The 17,619-nt window shown below is 43.4% G+C and overlaps 1 protein-coding gene across 3 annotated transcripts in view; it reads right to left on the bottom strand.

Moving 5' to 3' along the window:
* TMTC4 (transmembrane O-mannosyltransferase targeting cadherins 4) overlaps window positions 1–17,619 on the bottom strand; it is a 63,616-nt gene that overhangs the window by 8,895 nt on the left and 37,102 nt on the right. For all 3 annotated transcript variants that reach the window (XM_032402677.1, XM_032402679.1, XM_032402680.1), the window contains exons 7-14: window positions 15,926–16,018; window positions 15,531–15,695; window positions 14,454–14,656; window positions 12,793–12,964; window positions 12,575–12,706; window positions 4,609–4,688; window positions 4,344–4,451; window positions 4,093–4,234 (exon numbers count right to left, since the gene is read on the bottom strand). In XM_032402677.1, coding sequence (XP_032258568.1) covers window positions 4,093–4,234; window positions 4,344–4,451; window positions 4,609–4,688; window positions 12,575–12,706; window positions 12,793–12,964; window positions 14,454–14,656; window positions 15,531–15,695; window positions 15,926–16,018 — 1,095 coding nt within the window. The remainder of the gene's footprint in view (window positions 1–4,092; window positions 4,235–4,343; window positions 4,452–4,608; window positions 4,689–12,574; window positions 12,707–12,792; window positions 12,965–14,453; window positions 14,657–15,530; window positions 15,696–15,925; window positions 16,019–17,619) is intronic.

Here is a 17,619-nt window from a genome sequence, read left to right as displayed (position 1 = left end):
CTCCACTGCCAGGCTGGAAGCAGTGGTCCTCCTTCATGATTTTAGCTCTTGAGATTATGGTGGCTCCTGAGATGGCAGCCCCTTTATATTCTGGTAGTGCCATTTCCTCCTGTTTGTTCACGTAACCCTACAGGGTTTCCTTATACTCAGAGTTAACATCACCTTTCCATTTCTGTCATCCAGCCTTCCAACAATTGTTTAAACAATTCCCTACATAGAATCTTCTCTATTTAAAATACTTAGCATGGGGGAACCTGGATGGCTCAGTCCAAAGAGCATGCGACCCCTGATCTTGGGGTTGTAAGTTCGAGCCCCAGGCTGGGTATAGAGATTACTATAAATAAATAAATAAACAAACAAACTAACTAGCTAAATACAATACAATAATTGGCATGGTTTCTGTTTTCCTGAATGGCTCCTAATTGATACGATCAGTCCTTGCATAATGAATCGTCTCTAGTTAATATCTCCAGTCACTATTACTGAAATTCTCTAATGGTAACATGTCGCAAATAATCCAGCTTTTCCCAATTTTCTATTTCACAAGGAAACTGCATTATATTCCCTTCTTATAAGGGCGCAGAATTCAAAGCACATTTCTGTCTCTCATTACTAAAGAGTGACTAAGGAGGATTTTTAAAAAGAAAAATTTAAGTTACTAAGTTCATCTTATTCACCAATATATAAATGTGTTGGTTGAGCTGTTAAAGATTAAGCTCTCAGTGCTTTTAGGCTGTCAAGCAGGCAAAAGCTGGATAATTAAACAACAATGGAGAGCAAAATCTTTAAATAAGAACAGTTGGCAGAAGGGAACACAGGAAGATCATTTCACGGTAGCATAATTAGTAAACAATATACACAAAGAGTGCTACAAAGTCTAATATACTTAATACTACAGATGATCCTCTACATGAACGTGGGAATGAATTCCAAGGACTGGAGCACATGGATAAAATCCTGACTTTTAGTCTGTTTTCTTTTCTTTGGATCCAACTCTTACAAAGGGCTTATTTAGCATAAATTCTCTATTTTCTAAACCCCAAGGAACTGCAGTGACAGGCAGTTACTAGGGGAAGGAAAAATACTGCCAAGTATTAGAGCCTTAAGTGTAACCTGGAAGACTGTAGGCAGATACACTCTGCAAACAGTAATCTAAAAAACTACCTCCAGAACAGAAGAAAAAATGGAAGAATTCATATGGATATCAACTATAATGTCATGCTAGTCCTAGTGTACTAGACACAGTAAATAGAAACAGTCATCCCTGCAAGTGTTCAGATAATACCCAATTTGCTCCCATCCCCCATTCTCACTTCATTGACTTTGCAAGGATCCACCCTGCCTTGTATGTGATTGAAGTTTTTGGTCTCTACTTGTATCATTATGGTGAGGTTTTACTGTCTTCCCACCCTCATCCCCAGAGAGAACAATATAGAGGATCAAAATATGCCATCCCAAATATACCACTCAGATGTAAGGATTATTGCACTAAAGACATTTGAGATTTGACAGATGCAGAAAGAAACCTTCCTGGAACTTCCCTTATCTGACTAAAAGCAGAAACACAGACATAAGGACTGCCATAAATCCCCCTCTCCTGGGGACGTTTTATGGCCATGAAGAAGGACCCACACAAACCTTCGTTAGTTTCCACCCGTATTTACCTTCTGACAATGTGCCACCCTTCGAAGCCTAAAACCTCTTCCTTTCTCTTGTCACTTCTCTATGAAGTTATTGTTCTTTGTTAAGATGCTATATAAACCCAAGTTCTAACCACCTCTTTGAGTTACTCATCACTGAGTTTTTCCCATGTGTATGCACAATGCATGTCTGGATAAACTTTTTTTTTTCTCTTGTTAATCTGTCTGTAGTCAGTCTAAGTTGCAGGGCCTCAAAGACAGAACCTAAGAGGGTAGAGGAAAGTTTTTTTTAATCTGCCTTCAACAGCTTCTCACTAGAATAATTTAAGCTCTCCTTGAATCTTCAGGTTTCACAGAGAAAGCTATTTCAACATCCATGTATGTAACTAGATCGTAAGGCACAGAATTATAAAATGTAAAAAGAAACAGAAATGTGGGAAAGGCCAAGTGGCTCTGGAGAAAGTTATGTGGGACAACAGGAATTGCCTGCTATCAATTTTCCTTGTTTAAACATCTTGCTGTTACATGGATTCAGTCACATTACTGCCACCTTCCTCCAAGTCCAGGGAGAAACAATTCCTCTTTTCCACACTAGAGCATGCATATAGAGACGGTATCTTCCCAGGATACATCATAAGTGAAACATGTTTTCTATTCTTTGAATAATAAACACAAAGCCACTTCACTTTAAAATTTATAACACATGCAGTACTTGCTCATTTAAAGGGACATATGCATAGTGGGAGAAGTAAAATTTCACCATCATTAGCCACACGTTCCTGTCACTTAGTTTCCTCCATTCATAAAATTCTGCCTCCACAACATGCAAAATCACTGCTACCCAATCCAGAAACAAAGCAGTTTAGACCAAACACATTCCCATCATGCTAAGAACTGAAGCTTGGATTTTCAATAATCCTTAAAGCAACTCATGTTTTCTAGGCTGCCCTCCTCCAACAGTCTCTTCTGCTCTGAGCTGGTCAGTCTGTCTTCTCAATGCTCAGATAGATCTGCTTCCCAAATGCAGGGCCAACAACAGGGTATTGGAATGACTGGAGAATTTTGTTGGTTTGTTTTGTAAATACAGATCATCTATGGGGCCTATGATTCCATAAATCTAAGATGGGGTGGGAGGACTTGGATATTCAACCAGTTTTGGGAACCACTGGTTTTGATAACATAAGGACTCCATAAAACCAAGAAGTCTCCAGACCCTTAAAGTGAGGACAAACAGGCATCTCTTTAAAACAACTGTGATGTCATCGTACCTGTGAGGCTAGGCTGGATGAAATCTGAAAAATTGTATCTTAAACTTCTTTTAAAAGTCACATCACTATATGTGTATTCCACATATAGTGTGGCTAAATGAGCAAAACCTTTTTCCCTTAACAATTTCATTTAATCAAACTGAATATATTAGGAACCTATGTAGTTAGTTTCTTGAAACCAAATTAAAGGCTTAACTCAAGGGAGAATATAATCATTCTTATTTAAGGAATTTTGCTGTTTGTGGGTAAGTCTGTTTTCCCCCAGCCTTACAGAGATACAATTGGCGTAGAACCTTCATAAGTTTAAAGTGTACAACGTGATGATGTGATACCTGTGTATATATCACCACAATAAGGTTAGTTAGTTATAACACCTCCATCACCTCACATCATTGTGTGTCTGGTTCTTTTCTTCATTAAGAAAATCCAGAGCTATAAGGATTGAGCTGTGCATCCTCATGGAGGTTTTTCAGAAGCAATGACAGAATCCATGTCACCATCATTTACCAATACATGTTTTCACATTTTAAGATTACTGAACTTATTGTATTAACTACTGTTGCAATATTTATTTGAATAAAGAAATAAAGTATAAGAAAAGAAAATCAAGAGCAATTAGATCTTTAGTCAGTAACTAAGAAAAGAAAGTCACTATGGAACACACTCTTTCCTATTTCCATTGGACAATCTCAAAGCGGTTTCAAATAAATCCCCCCGAGCCTTCTGTTACAGAAAGAACAGTTAGTACGAACGTCTGGGGATGCAGGGAGCTGTCTTTGGAGGAGGAAGATGGAAGCTCAGAAACCATATTATGGATTTGTTTTTTTATCTCAGCTTTTATTCGTGTTTTTGAAACATTCGAGAAACTCATGTTTCTCAGGAAGTGACCCTCAGAGTACTGTTTTACAGAGCACAAGGGACTTAAAAAATTCGGATTTATTCCTTGGTTTAACCTGTGGCCTTGGAGATAACTTACACTTGGCTAATTCAAGTTGAATTGCTCTCTACTTAGAGCTTAAAAAGTTACAGACGAGGAAATCAAACAGCTACCTTCAAGTGACGAGCATATGCGAAAGAACTTTACAAGGTGCAGGGTGCTAGCATGAGTGGTGCTTCTACCATTTTATTATAAAAAGGGAAAAACCAAGCTTTTCTTCTGTAGCCTCTGGACACTTTACACTTACCAGCCGCCCGAGGTTGTAGTAACAATCTGGGTACTTCCTTCTGTGTTTGATTGCTGTCCGGTAACTCTGCTCAGCAGCTTCAAACCGTTTCAGGCTGTTCTGAACTATGCCTAAATTCATCCACGCGGCAGCGAAGTCTGGCCTGGAAGAACATTTTTTAAAAAGAGAAACAAGGAAAAGAAAGGCTCAGACCCCAGAATGCCGGAGCTCCTCTCTTTGCCACGGGTGTAATTCTACAAACCCATGCTTACTGTATTTGTACAGCTAACGAGAGCAGCTCTTCCGCTTCCTGTAGCTCATTCCTCTCTTTTAAGATGTTTCCAAGATTATTCATGGCATGAACATACTTGGGATTTAGTCTGCAAGCGGAGAGAGAAACCAAGCTGTCTGTTAACGCTCAGCGGTCTTCACTAAACTGTCAGGAATTGGCAAAGTATCTTAAAGTTGGGGTCTTTTTTTAATCCTCGACAGTTAAAACAAGACATGGATATGAATGAGACAAGACGCTCGCAGTACCTCACGGCTTCCCGGTAATATCTGATGGCGGCTGTCTGATTGCCTTTATCGGCCAGGTTCTTGCCAACATTGTAGTGAACCTGAAAATACAGACACAAACTTGGCCATCAGCTGATAGGCTTCTTTGTTCGGAGCAGGGATACGTATCGCAGCTTCTCACGGAAAACAAGAGCGAAAGGTAAAAAACAAAACAAAATAAAACAAATAACCCACGCCGCTAGAACTTTGGCTAAATCCCTACAGAGGGCAGGCCAGGGTCATGCTTTAATCCCCCATCCTGTAAGAAAAGATGGGAAGGACAGGGTGCAACAAGCAGATGATATCACTTAGGTACAACAGAAGGATATTTACCTAAAGAAACCTTGAAAATTACAAAGTGGGATTAGTGCTAAACCCTCAGCTCCCCTCCTGCCCCATTAGGGCTGAGATGCAAAATCCAACCACACATGGCTGTGAGAGGGAGAAATGAGGATTCTGCATTTTAACAACTACAGCCCTTTCTTATAGGACACCTTTCTTCTGTAGCATTGCAAACATTCTCGTTTATGCTAATGAAATTCTCCCTCCCTCATTCCTTCAGCCCTGGCACTGCTGGACGTCAGAGACACCGTGCCCAGCAGACCTGTCGGACCCCCGGCTCCTGAAGCCCCGGCTGTGAGTCCAATGACCCTGTTGGAAAGTGTGTCACGAGAAGGCACCCGGGGCTGTGGAGGACGGTGGGTCCCCAGGGTGGTGCCTGGTCCGGGCAGGGGGCGGGTTGTCCTGAGGAAGGGCCCTCCCTCCAGTGGAGATCTGCAGGGGGTCACTAGTTAAAGGGGCTGGAGTAAGCATGCCGGGCAGAGTGGGCAATGGGCAGGCTCTAGGGCTGGAGGAAGCCCAGTGTGTTTGCTTGAGCGACTACAAGATGCCCAATATCACCGGAATGCAGAGGGCAAGGGAGACCGGGCCGGAGGGTGTGGGGGGCAGGCTGCACAGGGAGCCCCAAGCGGTGACAGGTCTGGTTTGGTCTTTGCCCAGAAGCAGAAAAGGCCAGCACAAGGTCTGTAAGTGTGTGAGTTTCCTAGGGCCGCCATAACAAAATACCACAAGCTAGGGGGAGGGATGTGTGTGTGTGTGGCTAAGACAACAGAAACATATTTCCTCACAGTTCTGGAGGCAAAGATTAAGGGGCAGCGAGGTTGGTTTCTACTGGAGGTTCTGAGGGAGAAAGCTTCTCTCCTGTCTTCTGATGGTCACCAGCGATCCTTGGCTTACAGCTGTTTGGCTCCAATCTCTGCCTGTCTTCACATCGCCTTCGCCCTGCGTGTCTGTGTCTCTCTTTATAAGGATACCAGTCATACCGGATTAAGGGCCCACCCTGTACCAAGGCCCCCATTCATAAGTACCAGGGGTGAGGATCTGAACATGTCCTTTTTGGGGGCACAATTCAACCTATAACAAAAGCCAGGCGTAGGAGGATGGCAGGAGGTCATAATCAGAGTTGTAACAAGTTAGTCACACTGTGGGAAATGTGAGTGGGGAAGAAGCAGATGTCAGGGGTCCAGGGACAGCCTGAGGCTGCAGGCCCAGGGAAGGGAGGACAGCAGACTGAACGAGGGTGGTGGTGAACGAGCAGAAGAACTGGAAGAACACTGTGGAAGCAAAGAGCACAGAAATTGCTGATGGATTGATAAGAGTGGGGAAGCACGTCAAGAATGAACTCGAGGTTTCTAACTTCCAGAACTGAATGGATGTGATGGCTTTGCAGGCAGATACGACAGGTTGGCTGGGCTTGCTTGGGGGGATAGGCATCAGGCTGATTTTGAAATCCTTGGAGAACCCAAGTAGAGAGACCAAGGTGGCCACCTGAGCTCAGGAGAGGAGCAGGCTGGGGATGCCAACGTGGCAGGAGGCCGAGGCGGTACAGCCACGGGTCCTGGGATCATGCAGAGCAAGACAGCCAGGGGAGGAAAAGATCCTGTAAGACTTTCTTGTTTCAACCTTGCTAATCAAACTACCAGCTGGAGAAACCACCAGGGGATAATGTAGCAACAGAAAGAGAACCAGGTGATAAAATGTTCCAGAACTAGAGAGAAGTGCGGGTCTGGCCACACTGTGAACGCTCTACATGTCACTGACTTGTTCTCTTTAAAATAGTTAATTTAAAAAGGTATTTAATAATGATCATTTTATTCTGAAAATCAATTTTTAGTTGTGGTAAAATAAAGTTACCATTTTAACCGTTAAGAACATTGTTTTTATTTGAGCACACAATGTTTCATTAGTTTTGGGTGATTACAGTTCAGTAGGGTTGAGTGCATTCAGACTGTTGTGCAACCAACCTCCAGAACTCTCCTCATCTTGCATATTTGAAAGTCTGTACCCATTCCACAGTAACTCTCCCTTTGCCCTTCTCCCTGCATCTGGCAGCTACCATTTTACTTTCTGTTTCTATGAATTTGATGACGCTAGATAACCTTACAGAAGTGTAAGCACACAGTGTTTGTCTTTTTGTGACTGGCTTGTTTCACCTAGCATAATGTCCTCAAGGTTCATCCACGTTGTAGCAGGTGCCAGAATCTCCTTCCTTTTCAAGGCTGAGTAATATTCCACTGCATGCTTATACTACATTTCGTTCATCCATTCATCTGTCGATGGACAGACGCTTCGGTGCTTCCACCGTTTGGCTACTGTGAACAATGCTGCTATGAACATGAGTGTTCACACATCTCTTTGAAATCCTGCTTTCAATTCTTTGGGGTATCTACCCAGAAGTGGAATTGCTGGGTCATGTGGTAATTATATGTTTAATTTTTTGAAGACCTAGAATGGTTAACTTTATGTTATGAGAATTTTGCCTCCATGTCAAGAAGAGAGGAAGAGAGAACAAGGAGAGCATTTTTAATGATTGAAGAGGATGGTAAAGTTGACTAGAAGAAACTGGACTCATAGTTGCAAAGCTACCAGAAATTCTCAGGTCAGCTTCACTTGAGGGCACCAGGGAGGTCGACCTATGGGCATTTTCTCAACTGTACATGGGCTCAGAAAAAGTTACAAGGAAAGGGGCTGGGACCCAAAATGACCCCGGGGCAGAACTGTAGAATCACAAGGACTATTATCAGAAGTATTTATGAGGCTTCTTTTTAGAGGCTTACGATGCTTAGGCCAATCGTAATCTCAGACGAGATGATCTCACAGAAATGTATTCAAATCAGGTGTGTTCAGCGTAGCTCCTGATAACAGTAATCCTGGTAGCTGGCGAGTGCTGAGGGTTGCCATGAGCCTGGGTGGGGCCGGCACCATATACGTATGTGACTTCTCTGCATGGCAGCCCTGTCACGCGGCTACTATCACCCACCCTCCCGAGTTGGGGGACAGCTGCAGCACCATTAAGCATCTCACCCAAAGGGGGTGGTGCTGCATTTGAAGCCAGGCTCCAAAACCTGTGTTTTTCTCACTATATCACGCCCATACCTGAGGGCGCTGGGTGAGGATGGGGCTGGTTGCTTGAGATGATTTCTAGACCCACTCATTCACACCATCTGTTATTTTTCTTAAAGTAAATAATGTTCTTTGTTGCATGTTAACGGCTGAATTGTACCCCCACCCCCAAAATTCATCTGCTGATCTCCTGACCCCCAGCACCTCAGAATGTGACTGTATTTGGAGACAGGACCTTTAAAGAGGAAATTAAGTTAACCTGAGCCCATCGGGGTGGGCCCTGATCCTATCTGACCAGTGTCCTTGTAAGAAGAGGAGCTCTGCACACAGAGAGAGACACCAAGGTTGCCCGTGCACAGAGGACAGATCAGGTGAGGACACCGTGAGGAGGCGGCCATCTGCAGGCCTCAGGAGAAATCAACCCTGCTGACACCTTGATCTTGGACTTCTGGCCTCCAGAACTGTGAGAAGATAAATGTCTCTCATCTAAGCCCCCAGTTAATATATCATGAACTACGGTAATGGTTTAAGCACATTTCAAGTAGCATTACATTGTATACTTCAGAAACCCTTCTGAAAATATAACCACTTCCTGCCTTATCGATCTTCACCTAGAGTTACAGCTTGTCTTCAAAAATACTAGTATTTTTGGGAACATATAGGGAACACTGCGACATTCCTTTAAGCACACAGGTACCAGAGATTTAACTGCCAATTTTAAAGTCTATACATTTATTTTTATCTAATCCGACAAAAGGAATCACAAGCAGGGGATAGAAATGTATAGTACTGAGCAGCACATAGTGTACTTTAAACTTCCCGAACCATACTATTGTCCACTCCTAGGCATCTGCATCTTCAGATTACAGCGCATGCTGCGGTGTACAGCACGTGCTCTGCAAAGCGTGCTCTGAACGGTTTCATTTCGTGCCTCCCCCAGCCCCAGTCTGGGTGTGCTAGCTCACCTCCCGTCCCGCGCACAAAAGAACCCAAACTGGAGAATCCAACTGGTGAGCGATGCACTTGTGGTCCCCAGAATACAAATTCAGCTTCTACTCAACACACGACTGCCGCCTCTGCCATCCTTTTTTATGGGCAAATTCTGTTTTCTCAATAAAAAGCTCAGACAAAGAGTTCAACTGCCCTCTGCAGTAGACACGGTGTTCTGTTAGACGCCCAGAATGCCAGCAACCAGATCAGGGGAGAAAGACGGAGCCCTCCGGGGGTTCAGACTGTGCTTATTTCCATGGAATGCGTTACAGATCTGATACAGCCCTAGAAGGCAAGCTGTCCATAATTAAGAACTGAGATAAACAGGCTCGCCCAGAGGCCGGCCTCATCCTACGGGTTATAGGGAGGGAAGTATCTGAATGGAAAACAGCTGTCTAGATAACCCATTGTAAACAAACAAACCCCCAAACCCTCATAAGTTCCCTTATAACAGTGTTTAAAGAATGAATGATTTTGTTCCCATACAATGGAAGAGACTGAAAAACCCTGTTTATTCTTGAACTTTCCCTCTAGCCTTTGTGATTCATATGCTGAGGCATCTAACTAGCACAGACCCTGCAGACAAAAAGACCACCATTGTAGCCCCATGACACGGACGTCAACAACGGACGGTGCGTTAGCACCAGAGCTAAAGCCGGTTTGTTTCAAATTCTCTGCTCCCATTTGATGTTAAAATGTTTTACACACAAAAATAATCTTATAAACCATTCTGGCTCATCCTTAAGGAAATACCTCATTGGGGTATTTGATCCTCTTCCTTGTTAAAAGAACTTAGAATTGTATCTCAGAGTTGATCCAAAGTGGCACATACTTTAAGCTTTAACAATGAAAAGTGACTGTAAATATAATTAAATACTTGCTATCTCATCCACTGTAGGCTAAAGGAATTTAATTTCCATGCTGCTCAGTTCCGTCACTAATACTGAGTGCCCACCATGTGCAAGGCAGTGTGGGTGATCCCACCGTTGACCGTGCACTGGCACCGCAAGCTTTTGAAAAAGATGAGTCTCAGTTGTAAATCTGAGCCCAATCTAGAGCCAGGTGCCAAATACTTACTTAGTAGTCAATGAATATAAAGTGGAAGCCAATACAGAAAATGTATTTCCTGCAACAGAGCTGAATGAGACCAGTGTCTTCCTAAATGAGGTCTCTTCCCTGAAATGAGCCTTGCTTTTTTCCAAAAAGAAGAAAAAAAGGAAGTAAAGTTAATTTAATTATACTGCAATTTATATTGGAAAGGTAAACAAACAAAAACAAAAAACCCCATGATTCTATCTTGCTCATAGGTAACACTGAAAAAGATTCTTAGAAAGGACTATCACAGGCGCCTGGGTGGCTCAGTTGGTTAAGCGACTGCCTTCGGCTCAGGTCATGGTCCTGGAGTCCTGGGATCGAGTCCCACATCGGGCTCCTGGCTCAGCGGGGAGCCTGCTTCTCCCTCTGACCCTCTCCCCTCTCATGCTGTTTCTCTCTCTCAAATAAATAAATAAATAAAATCTTTAAAAAAAAAAAAAAAAGGACTATCACCACTGGGTCCATTTTGAAGATGAGGTCTTGTATGTATGTCTTAAATTTTTTTTAAAGATTTTATTTATTTATCTGGGAGAGAGAGAGAGAGTGAGTGGAAGGGAGAGGGAGAGAGAATCTGAAGCAGACTCCCTACAGAGCACAGAACCCAATGCAGGGCTCTATCCCAGGGCCGCGAGATCATGACCTGAGTCGAAACCAAGAGTTGGACGCTTAACCAACTGAGCCACTCAGGCGTCCCATGTATGTCTTACATTTAAAAAAGAAAACTACACATGCAGACATATGATTGTGTGTGTGTCCATGTGTGCACACCTTGTGTTTTCTATCCTATAACATAAGAAATCACTTCCTAAGGCAGACCTATAGGCTCAAACATCACATATGTCACCCCTCCCCCTTACTTACTGGGCAGCACATCATACCAGGTCTCTACCTACCACCGAAATTACTCATCTAGATAATATCAGTTCCATCCTTCTATGCCTCAGTTTCTCCCATTTGGAAAAATAAAGAAAACCCTCTCTCTCAAAACCTTAGAGGGAGGATAACAGAGATTAATTATAGAGCCTCTACAAAGAAATCGGAGTTCCTTGTGGGAAAGCACTATATAAATAGAAGGGATAATTACTGCTATTCAAACAGAAAAGCAAAAATAAAGCAGATCTATTAACATTTATGAAATTAAATCACAGGCAATTTATTTTTAGTAGCATAAAATAAATGGATAGGTCAGCAAATCAAATTAAGGATCAAAGCTTGAAGTAATTCACTCTTTTATCTAAGTCTCTTAACTATAAAACATGAACAAGATCTTTTTTTTTTAATCCAAGAAAAAGACAAACAAGGAGTTAGCACTTTTTATACTATTATTTACTTCAGGATCACAATAAGATGCCAACTATTCATTAGACTTATTCAAATAATTTTGCCTGAAATCACTTCTTTCTCTTAAATATAGGATATGGAAATGAGAGAGAACTCCAGAGAGCTCTTTTTCTCCCCCTAGAGGATCACATTGAAGCATCCTAGGAACTCCTATTCTGATGACCTGAGAGAGAATATATCATTATTTAGCAGTAATCTATACCAATAGAAAATTCTTCTAACCAAACCCCTTGGCCTCCTATTTTGAGCCAATAGAATTCTCTTCTTGCCATTTAACAAGAAAACCAAAACCAAAATGAGCCCCAGAAAGCTAACATTTCTTGAGCACCTACTATGTTCTAACTACCATATTAGGGCTCTTTGGACGCCATCTTTCTTTAAGGCCTCACAATAAGCCCGAGAGACAGACATTATCTCCCTTCTATAGATAAGGGCACTGAAAGTTCAAAACAGTTTAGTTTTGCCCCAAAAGGCACAGCGGGTTAAATGAAGAGATTGGATTCATCGAGAATACAAGTGACACAAATTCCTACCAGACGGCTTCAATGAAAACATTGCCAATTTTGAAGTCTACACGTTTATTTTTACCTAATCTGATGAAAGGAATCGCAAGCCGAGAAACCACAGGTGAGAGCAATGTGTACTACGAAACACCAGACGGCATAATTTAAACTTCCTGAACCAAAGCGCTGCCCATTCGTAAGTGGTGTCGTCTTCAAGTTACAGATTGGAGGAGGACTTAATCCTGTGACCCGAGCACAGGTTCTGAGGTGTGCTCTGAATGGACTGACTCTGCCCCTCCCCCAGCCGCAGTCGGATGTGTGTGGTTACCGCCCTGCCACCATTTCAAAGGGCGGTTGCGTGGACCAACTGGAAGACGAGCCAAACTTCATCTAAGTAATCCGCGGTTTCACTGACATTGTCTGGTTGTAATGATTTCTTTTGAATTATTTTGGCCAAGTGGAATTGTAGTAAGTTTTATCAAGATCATTAATAAAACCAAAGAAAAAAACCAAGTATTTGGTCATGGTCTTATGCTAGATTCTATGTGAAGGTAAACATTTCTCTTACTCAGCTGTTGAACTGAAGTCTTTCTAAAGAAACACGGCAGCCAACATACCTTGGCATTGAGAGGACACACAGACAGGGCGCTTCGAAAAAGCTCTTCTTCGTTCCGCCACTCGCCACTGCGAATCACGCACCTCAGTATGTTTATGAATAAGATTCCCAGTACGACACCAGCAATCAATTTCTTAGGAATAGAGAGATACAGTAAGTGTCATTAGGAAGATCCGTCCACTCGTCTGGGGTATGAATGGCACCACTCTGGGCCAATACCTTTTTCTTAGTGTGTTTACTGAGAGCTCCAAATCCCAAAGTCAGCAGCAAGCAGTACCCCGCACTGGGGAGGTAGAGGACTCTCTCCGCAACCACAAAGCCCACTCGGAAGAACAAGTTACTTGCAGGAAGAAATGGGATAATGAGAAATCCCAGGCCCAGTGTAAGGATCCTGTAAAATGAAAAGTAATTGAAATGGCTATTTTCAGACCTTTAAAAAAAAATTCCTACTCAACATTAAAATAGTGATAAAAGCCCCCTTTCTTTCACGTCATCAGTTGAGGAAAGGTGTCAGCAGTAGCAAAGAAATGTCATCCGTAGGGCCTAGGGCTTAGCCTGGCAGTATTAGGATAAGTCATAAGATCTCACTAACACCAAATGCAGGGATAAGACTTGTAAGTTGTCCAGTCCATATGAGTAAGGTTAGAATGATTACATTTTGTGAGGCCTTATTAATTCGCCTACTCTTAACCCCACCTTAAACCATGTAGCGTTGAATAGATCACTGGGTGTATTAGTGCAATATAGTTTTCATGGGGAAAAAACCCGCCCCCGCCCCCACCCCCCCCCCAACCTTACCAGGAATAATAATACTTGACTTTATAAACTTTATAAAATCTGCAATAAACGAAATCATTTTTGGGAGCTACATCACCGCAAATGTTAGTCAAGCAGAAAGAAAGCTGAGCAACAAAGCACTTGTGGAACGAGGCAACATGTCCAGTGTTCCATGTGACACAAGAACAATTAAGAAGCCAGGTCAAATTTGGTGGCTCCTTGTCGGTTAAGCGTCTGCCTTTGGCTCAGGTCGTGATCCTGGGGTCCTGGGATCGAGCCCTGCCTAGGGGTCCCTGCTCAGAGGGAAGCCTGCTTCTCTCTCAACCCGTCCCCCTGCTCATGCTCTCCCCTCCCCTACATGTGCGTGGTCTCTCTCTCAAATAAATCAATAAAATATTTAAAAAAATACTATTGCACGTGTATAAGTGAACTGGGACTAAAGTTAGTTGCCCTTTAGAATTATGAACCAATGTAACAGATAAACTTAAAACCTTATTTATTTTGAGAAAGTACTAATCTAATTCCATAAGCACTTATGCTTAAAGGGAATCAATCACCTTAAATAGTTTTTGTTCTCATGAAACACATTTGCTTTTCCCCAATTATTTTCTCAATCACCCTCTTTTTCTCTTCTTCTTTTTTCGTTTTTTTTTTTTTTTTTTGGCAAGAAAGAATGGTCTCTTTGGGGCAGCAGTTTATTTTCTACGAAACAACAGAAGGACTCGCTAGGGCATCCACCAGGGCTTTCTGAAGGAGAATTGTGAAACAATGGGCACGGCTCACATCAATTACACTCTCTGTTCTGACCATAAATTACTCTTTACCACCTACCTCGAAAAGGATCTCAAGATGCTACTTCATGGGGCCTGCGGGAGCGGGGGAGAGAGCAGTCATCTGTCCCCCTCCTCCAAGGCCACTCCCCACCAGCTGAAGCCGGCAATGGATTCCAAAGGGACGGAACTCATCCTCACCGGCAATACGTACGGGAAATAAATGTCCTTGGACACTACTTCTGCCAAACTGTTAAAATGATCAGTGCTGGCTTGAGCGAGAAGCTCTGACTCAATCCCGTGTGGAAGTTAAAATTCAGTGCTGCCTCTTACCTTCTTTTGTGGCTGTCTTCAGAACACAGGGCTTGGCATATTAGGCCAATTAGGCACAACCAGAGAGCGGCTGGTGCGGTTACCCTCCAGTCGCCGACTGACTTAATGAGGGGGACACAGCCCATTGACCAATCAAAACACAGCCACCAGGGACACAGCAGCAGCCAAGCGTTCAGTGAATAGTAGTAATTATAGTTTATGGCCTGTCAGTCAAAGGAAAACAAACATGTATTTGATACAGAACTTCTACATGTGTATGTAGTACGCGCGCGCGCACACACACACACACACACACACACACACCTTGAAGCTCCACTTTTGAGGCATCCATAGGCTTCCATTCACGGAGAGCAGTTGTATAAAATAAAATATTGCCCATTGTGATACTGGACACGAGGCCATCGTTTGCAATTTATTAAAGGCGTTCAGATTGTAATAGACAAAAATACAGCGAAGCCACCAGACTCTGCTATATACGTCCCTTATATTTCTGGTCAAAGTATGTCCCATTTACTTAGTGATGCCCAAAGTCTGTGACCCAGGAAATCTGAGGCCCGGGGGTCACCTGTGTGTCTGACAATATTAAGAACAGGGCTTTCCCTTCTTTTGATTTCTATCTCTATGAAATGCACAGCTAAGACTTTGTGGCTTGACACCTTGCCTTCAGAAAAAGCGAAGCTTTACAATAAAGGGAGTCTTGATACTGCTGGACGTTTAAAGATATGTAACCGATGTGGTTGTATTTTGTCTTAATCCCGCTACATCAGTTTTCTTTACAACAAAAGTAATGGGGTCAGGGGACACTTTAGTGAGGCTAGCAGGGAACCTGATGTTTGAAAGAACCGCTGCTCTTTAATTTTGTTTCGAATGGAAATACAAAGGGCTTACACCCTCTCCATCCCCTAATAAAACTCGGGTTTCATCCTAGAATATCCTTAGTGAGAGCAAACAAATGTGGAGGTGTTCCGCCGATGGGGGATTTTGTGGGCGTGTTGGGAAGCGAGAAGAGGAGGACAAAGGTGGTGGGATTTGGTGGGCAGAGAAGACAATCCAGCGGGGGACAGGCTCAGCACTCACCCTGACCAACATGCTGTCGGCAAAGGAGGCGGGGTTGTCCACCTCGGTGAACGCGGGCGGGCCGGTGCCCATGATTTTCCAGCGCACGTAGAGCATCCCTGCGCCCCCCGAGGCCAGCAGGGTCATTCTGAAGAGGAGGCCCCCGTTCCTGAGCACGCCAAAGTTCTGAAAGGACAACGCCAAGCCCCTGATGGCGCAGATTTTCAAAAGAGAAGTGCAGCCAAGCTAGGTACAAACGTGCAACAATTCTGCCGGAACTACGCTGACACCGTAGCTTAAAAGGGCCAGCTATTTCAAGATTCAAAACCACAAGAAATATTTTGAAAATGGCATTTTAAATCAGCTGGTGCTTGACATTTTCCATGTCTGGGCTGGAGACAAAAGTCTATACTCACCTCTACTGATTTGTCTTTATGTAGTACCTTCTGGACCATTTCCAGAACATTTAATTTGCCTATCACCAAGATGTCAAAGACTGCATTCAAACCCTGAGGAAGCAAAGCAAGGCAATCAGTAACGGGAGAGCCTCGCTCTGATTAGGCAGCAATTATACTTCACAATTTTATTACTGAACCTTGACAAGAATTGCAGTGGATAAGATAATCATGGAAGGGGTTTTCATCTCTAAAACAGACACCCCACTATTGTTCCTATAAAATCAGCTCATGGTAATATCTCAAATTTATTATCTAGTAAATCCCTCTTGGTCATAATTTCAGAGTCTGCCTAGAAGAGTATTTAAAGATTCAGGATGGCTGGACATTTGGGGTTCCCAGAAGAAGTTCTGCAGAGGTCCCTCTTCCCTTGTTTTTCCTTTACTATAAAACAGTCTCTTAGTTGATGTGACAGAGGGGTTACCTGCACCATAATTATGCCTCAGAAGAGAAAGGCAGCCATCAAACTCGACAACCCAGCCACATAAATAATTAATCGCACCCCCAGAACGCCAAGTGCGTGCCGATTTCAGCAAGTGCAGTAATAGCAGGGGCACGACATACAAAATAACCTCTGAGAGGGCTTCAGAGATCTCTCAGGTTCGGACTCCTAGCCCGTCTGCTGGTTTTCAGTTCTTGCTGGGCACACAGCCAGACCGCACTTCCCAGCCAGTCCTGCAGTTACAAGTGGTCATATGACTGAGTTCCAGCCTCCGGAATGTGGGTAGAAGTGATGACGCACCATTTTGGAGGTTTGGTTATAATCTGGGCACTCTCCGCCTCTTGGTGTCGCCTTGCACCTGGCTGGGATGGACACCATTGGGTCAACTTTGGAAACTACACTCCCAAGATGGCAGCTAGGTGAGCCTTGGATTCCCTTCTCTCGCCGCAGGCAACGTCATCTTGTGGAACTCCCTGCCCCATCTAGATAAGGTGGTCACAATACATATGGCGTATATGGTTAAAGTTCCCCCTAAATGACCCTAACCTTTTTAATGTGAGGCTTTGTGGGGAAAAAGATCAGAAATCATCAGAAGCCAGTGGTAATTGGTGGCTTCCAGAGCAAGGATGACATCCCTACTTAACCCTCTCCCATAAATGCTAGAAGCCATTAATTATCCAATACACAGGCCAGTGCTGGGTTAATCATGTCAAAGAATTCTGATTTCATCAACTCAGGCGATACAGGATTTTAGTGGGTCACAGCAGACCATTTCTGCCCGGGTGTAAACCATTTTCTAGAAGGCAGAAGCTCCCTGTTGAGCCGCTGCTGTCTTATACCATTTGTTTTTCTCCCCAAGGCATGAGGGGATCTTGTCATCACTTCTGTTTGGCACTCTCCAACTTCCCATTTAAATGCATTATCAAAATGTCCACATTCTAATCACATTTTTGGAAATAGCTAAATTTTACCATATCTTTAGTTACATAAATTCAACCTAGTTCTTTAGCGCTTTTCAAACATTAACGGGAGCCACCTTGGACCTTGTTAAATGGAGATTTTGACCCAGCAGGCCTGGGGGTGGGGTTGGAGGTCCTAAATTTCCAATAAGCTCCCAGATGGTGTTGATGCTGCTGGTCTTTGAGAAGCAAGGGTTTAGAGCAGTGGATGGTTTTGCCACCTGGGGGATGCTTGACAATGTCTAGAGACATTT

Source organism: Phoca vitulina, unplaced genomic scaffold (assembly GCF_004348235.1).
Source record: "Phoca vitulina isolate PV1807 unplaced genomic scaffold, GSC_HSeal_1.0 scaffold5, whole genome shotgun sequence".
In the NCBI taxonomy this organism is placed as follows: Eukaryota; Metazoa; Chordata; class Mammalia; order Carnivora; family Phocidae; genus Phoca; species Phoca vitulina.
Note: the sequence above shows the minus strand (reverse complement) of the source record. Positions and strands in the feature narration are given on the sequence as shown.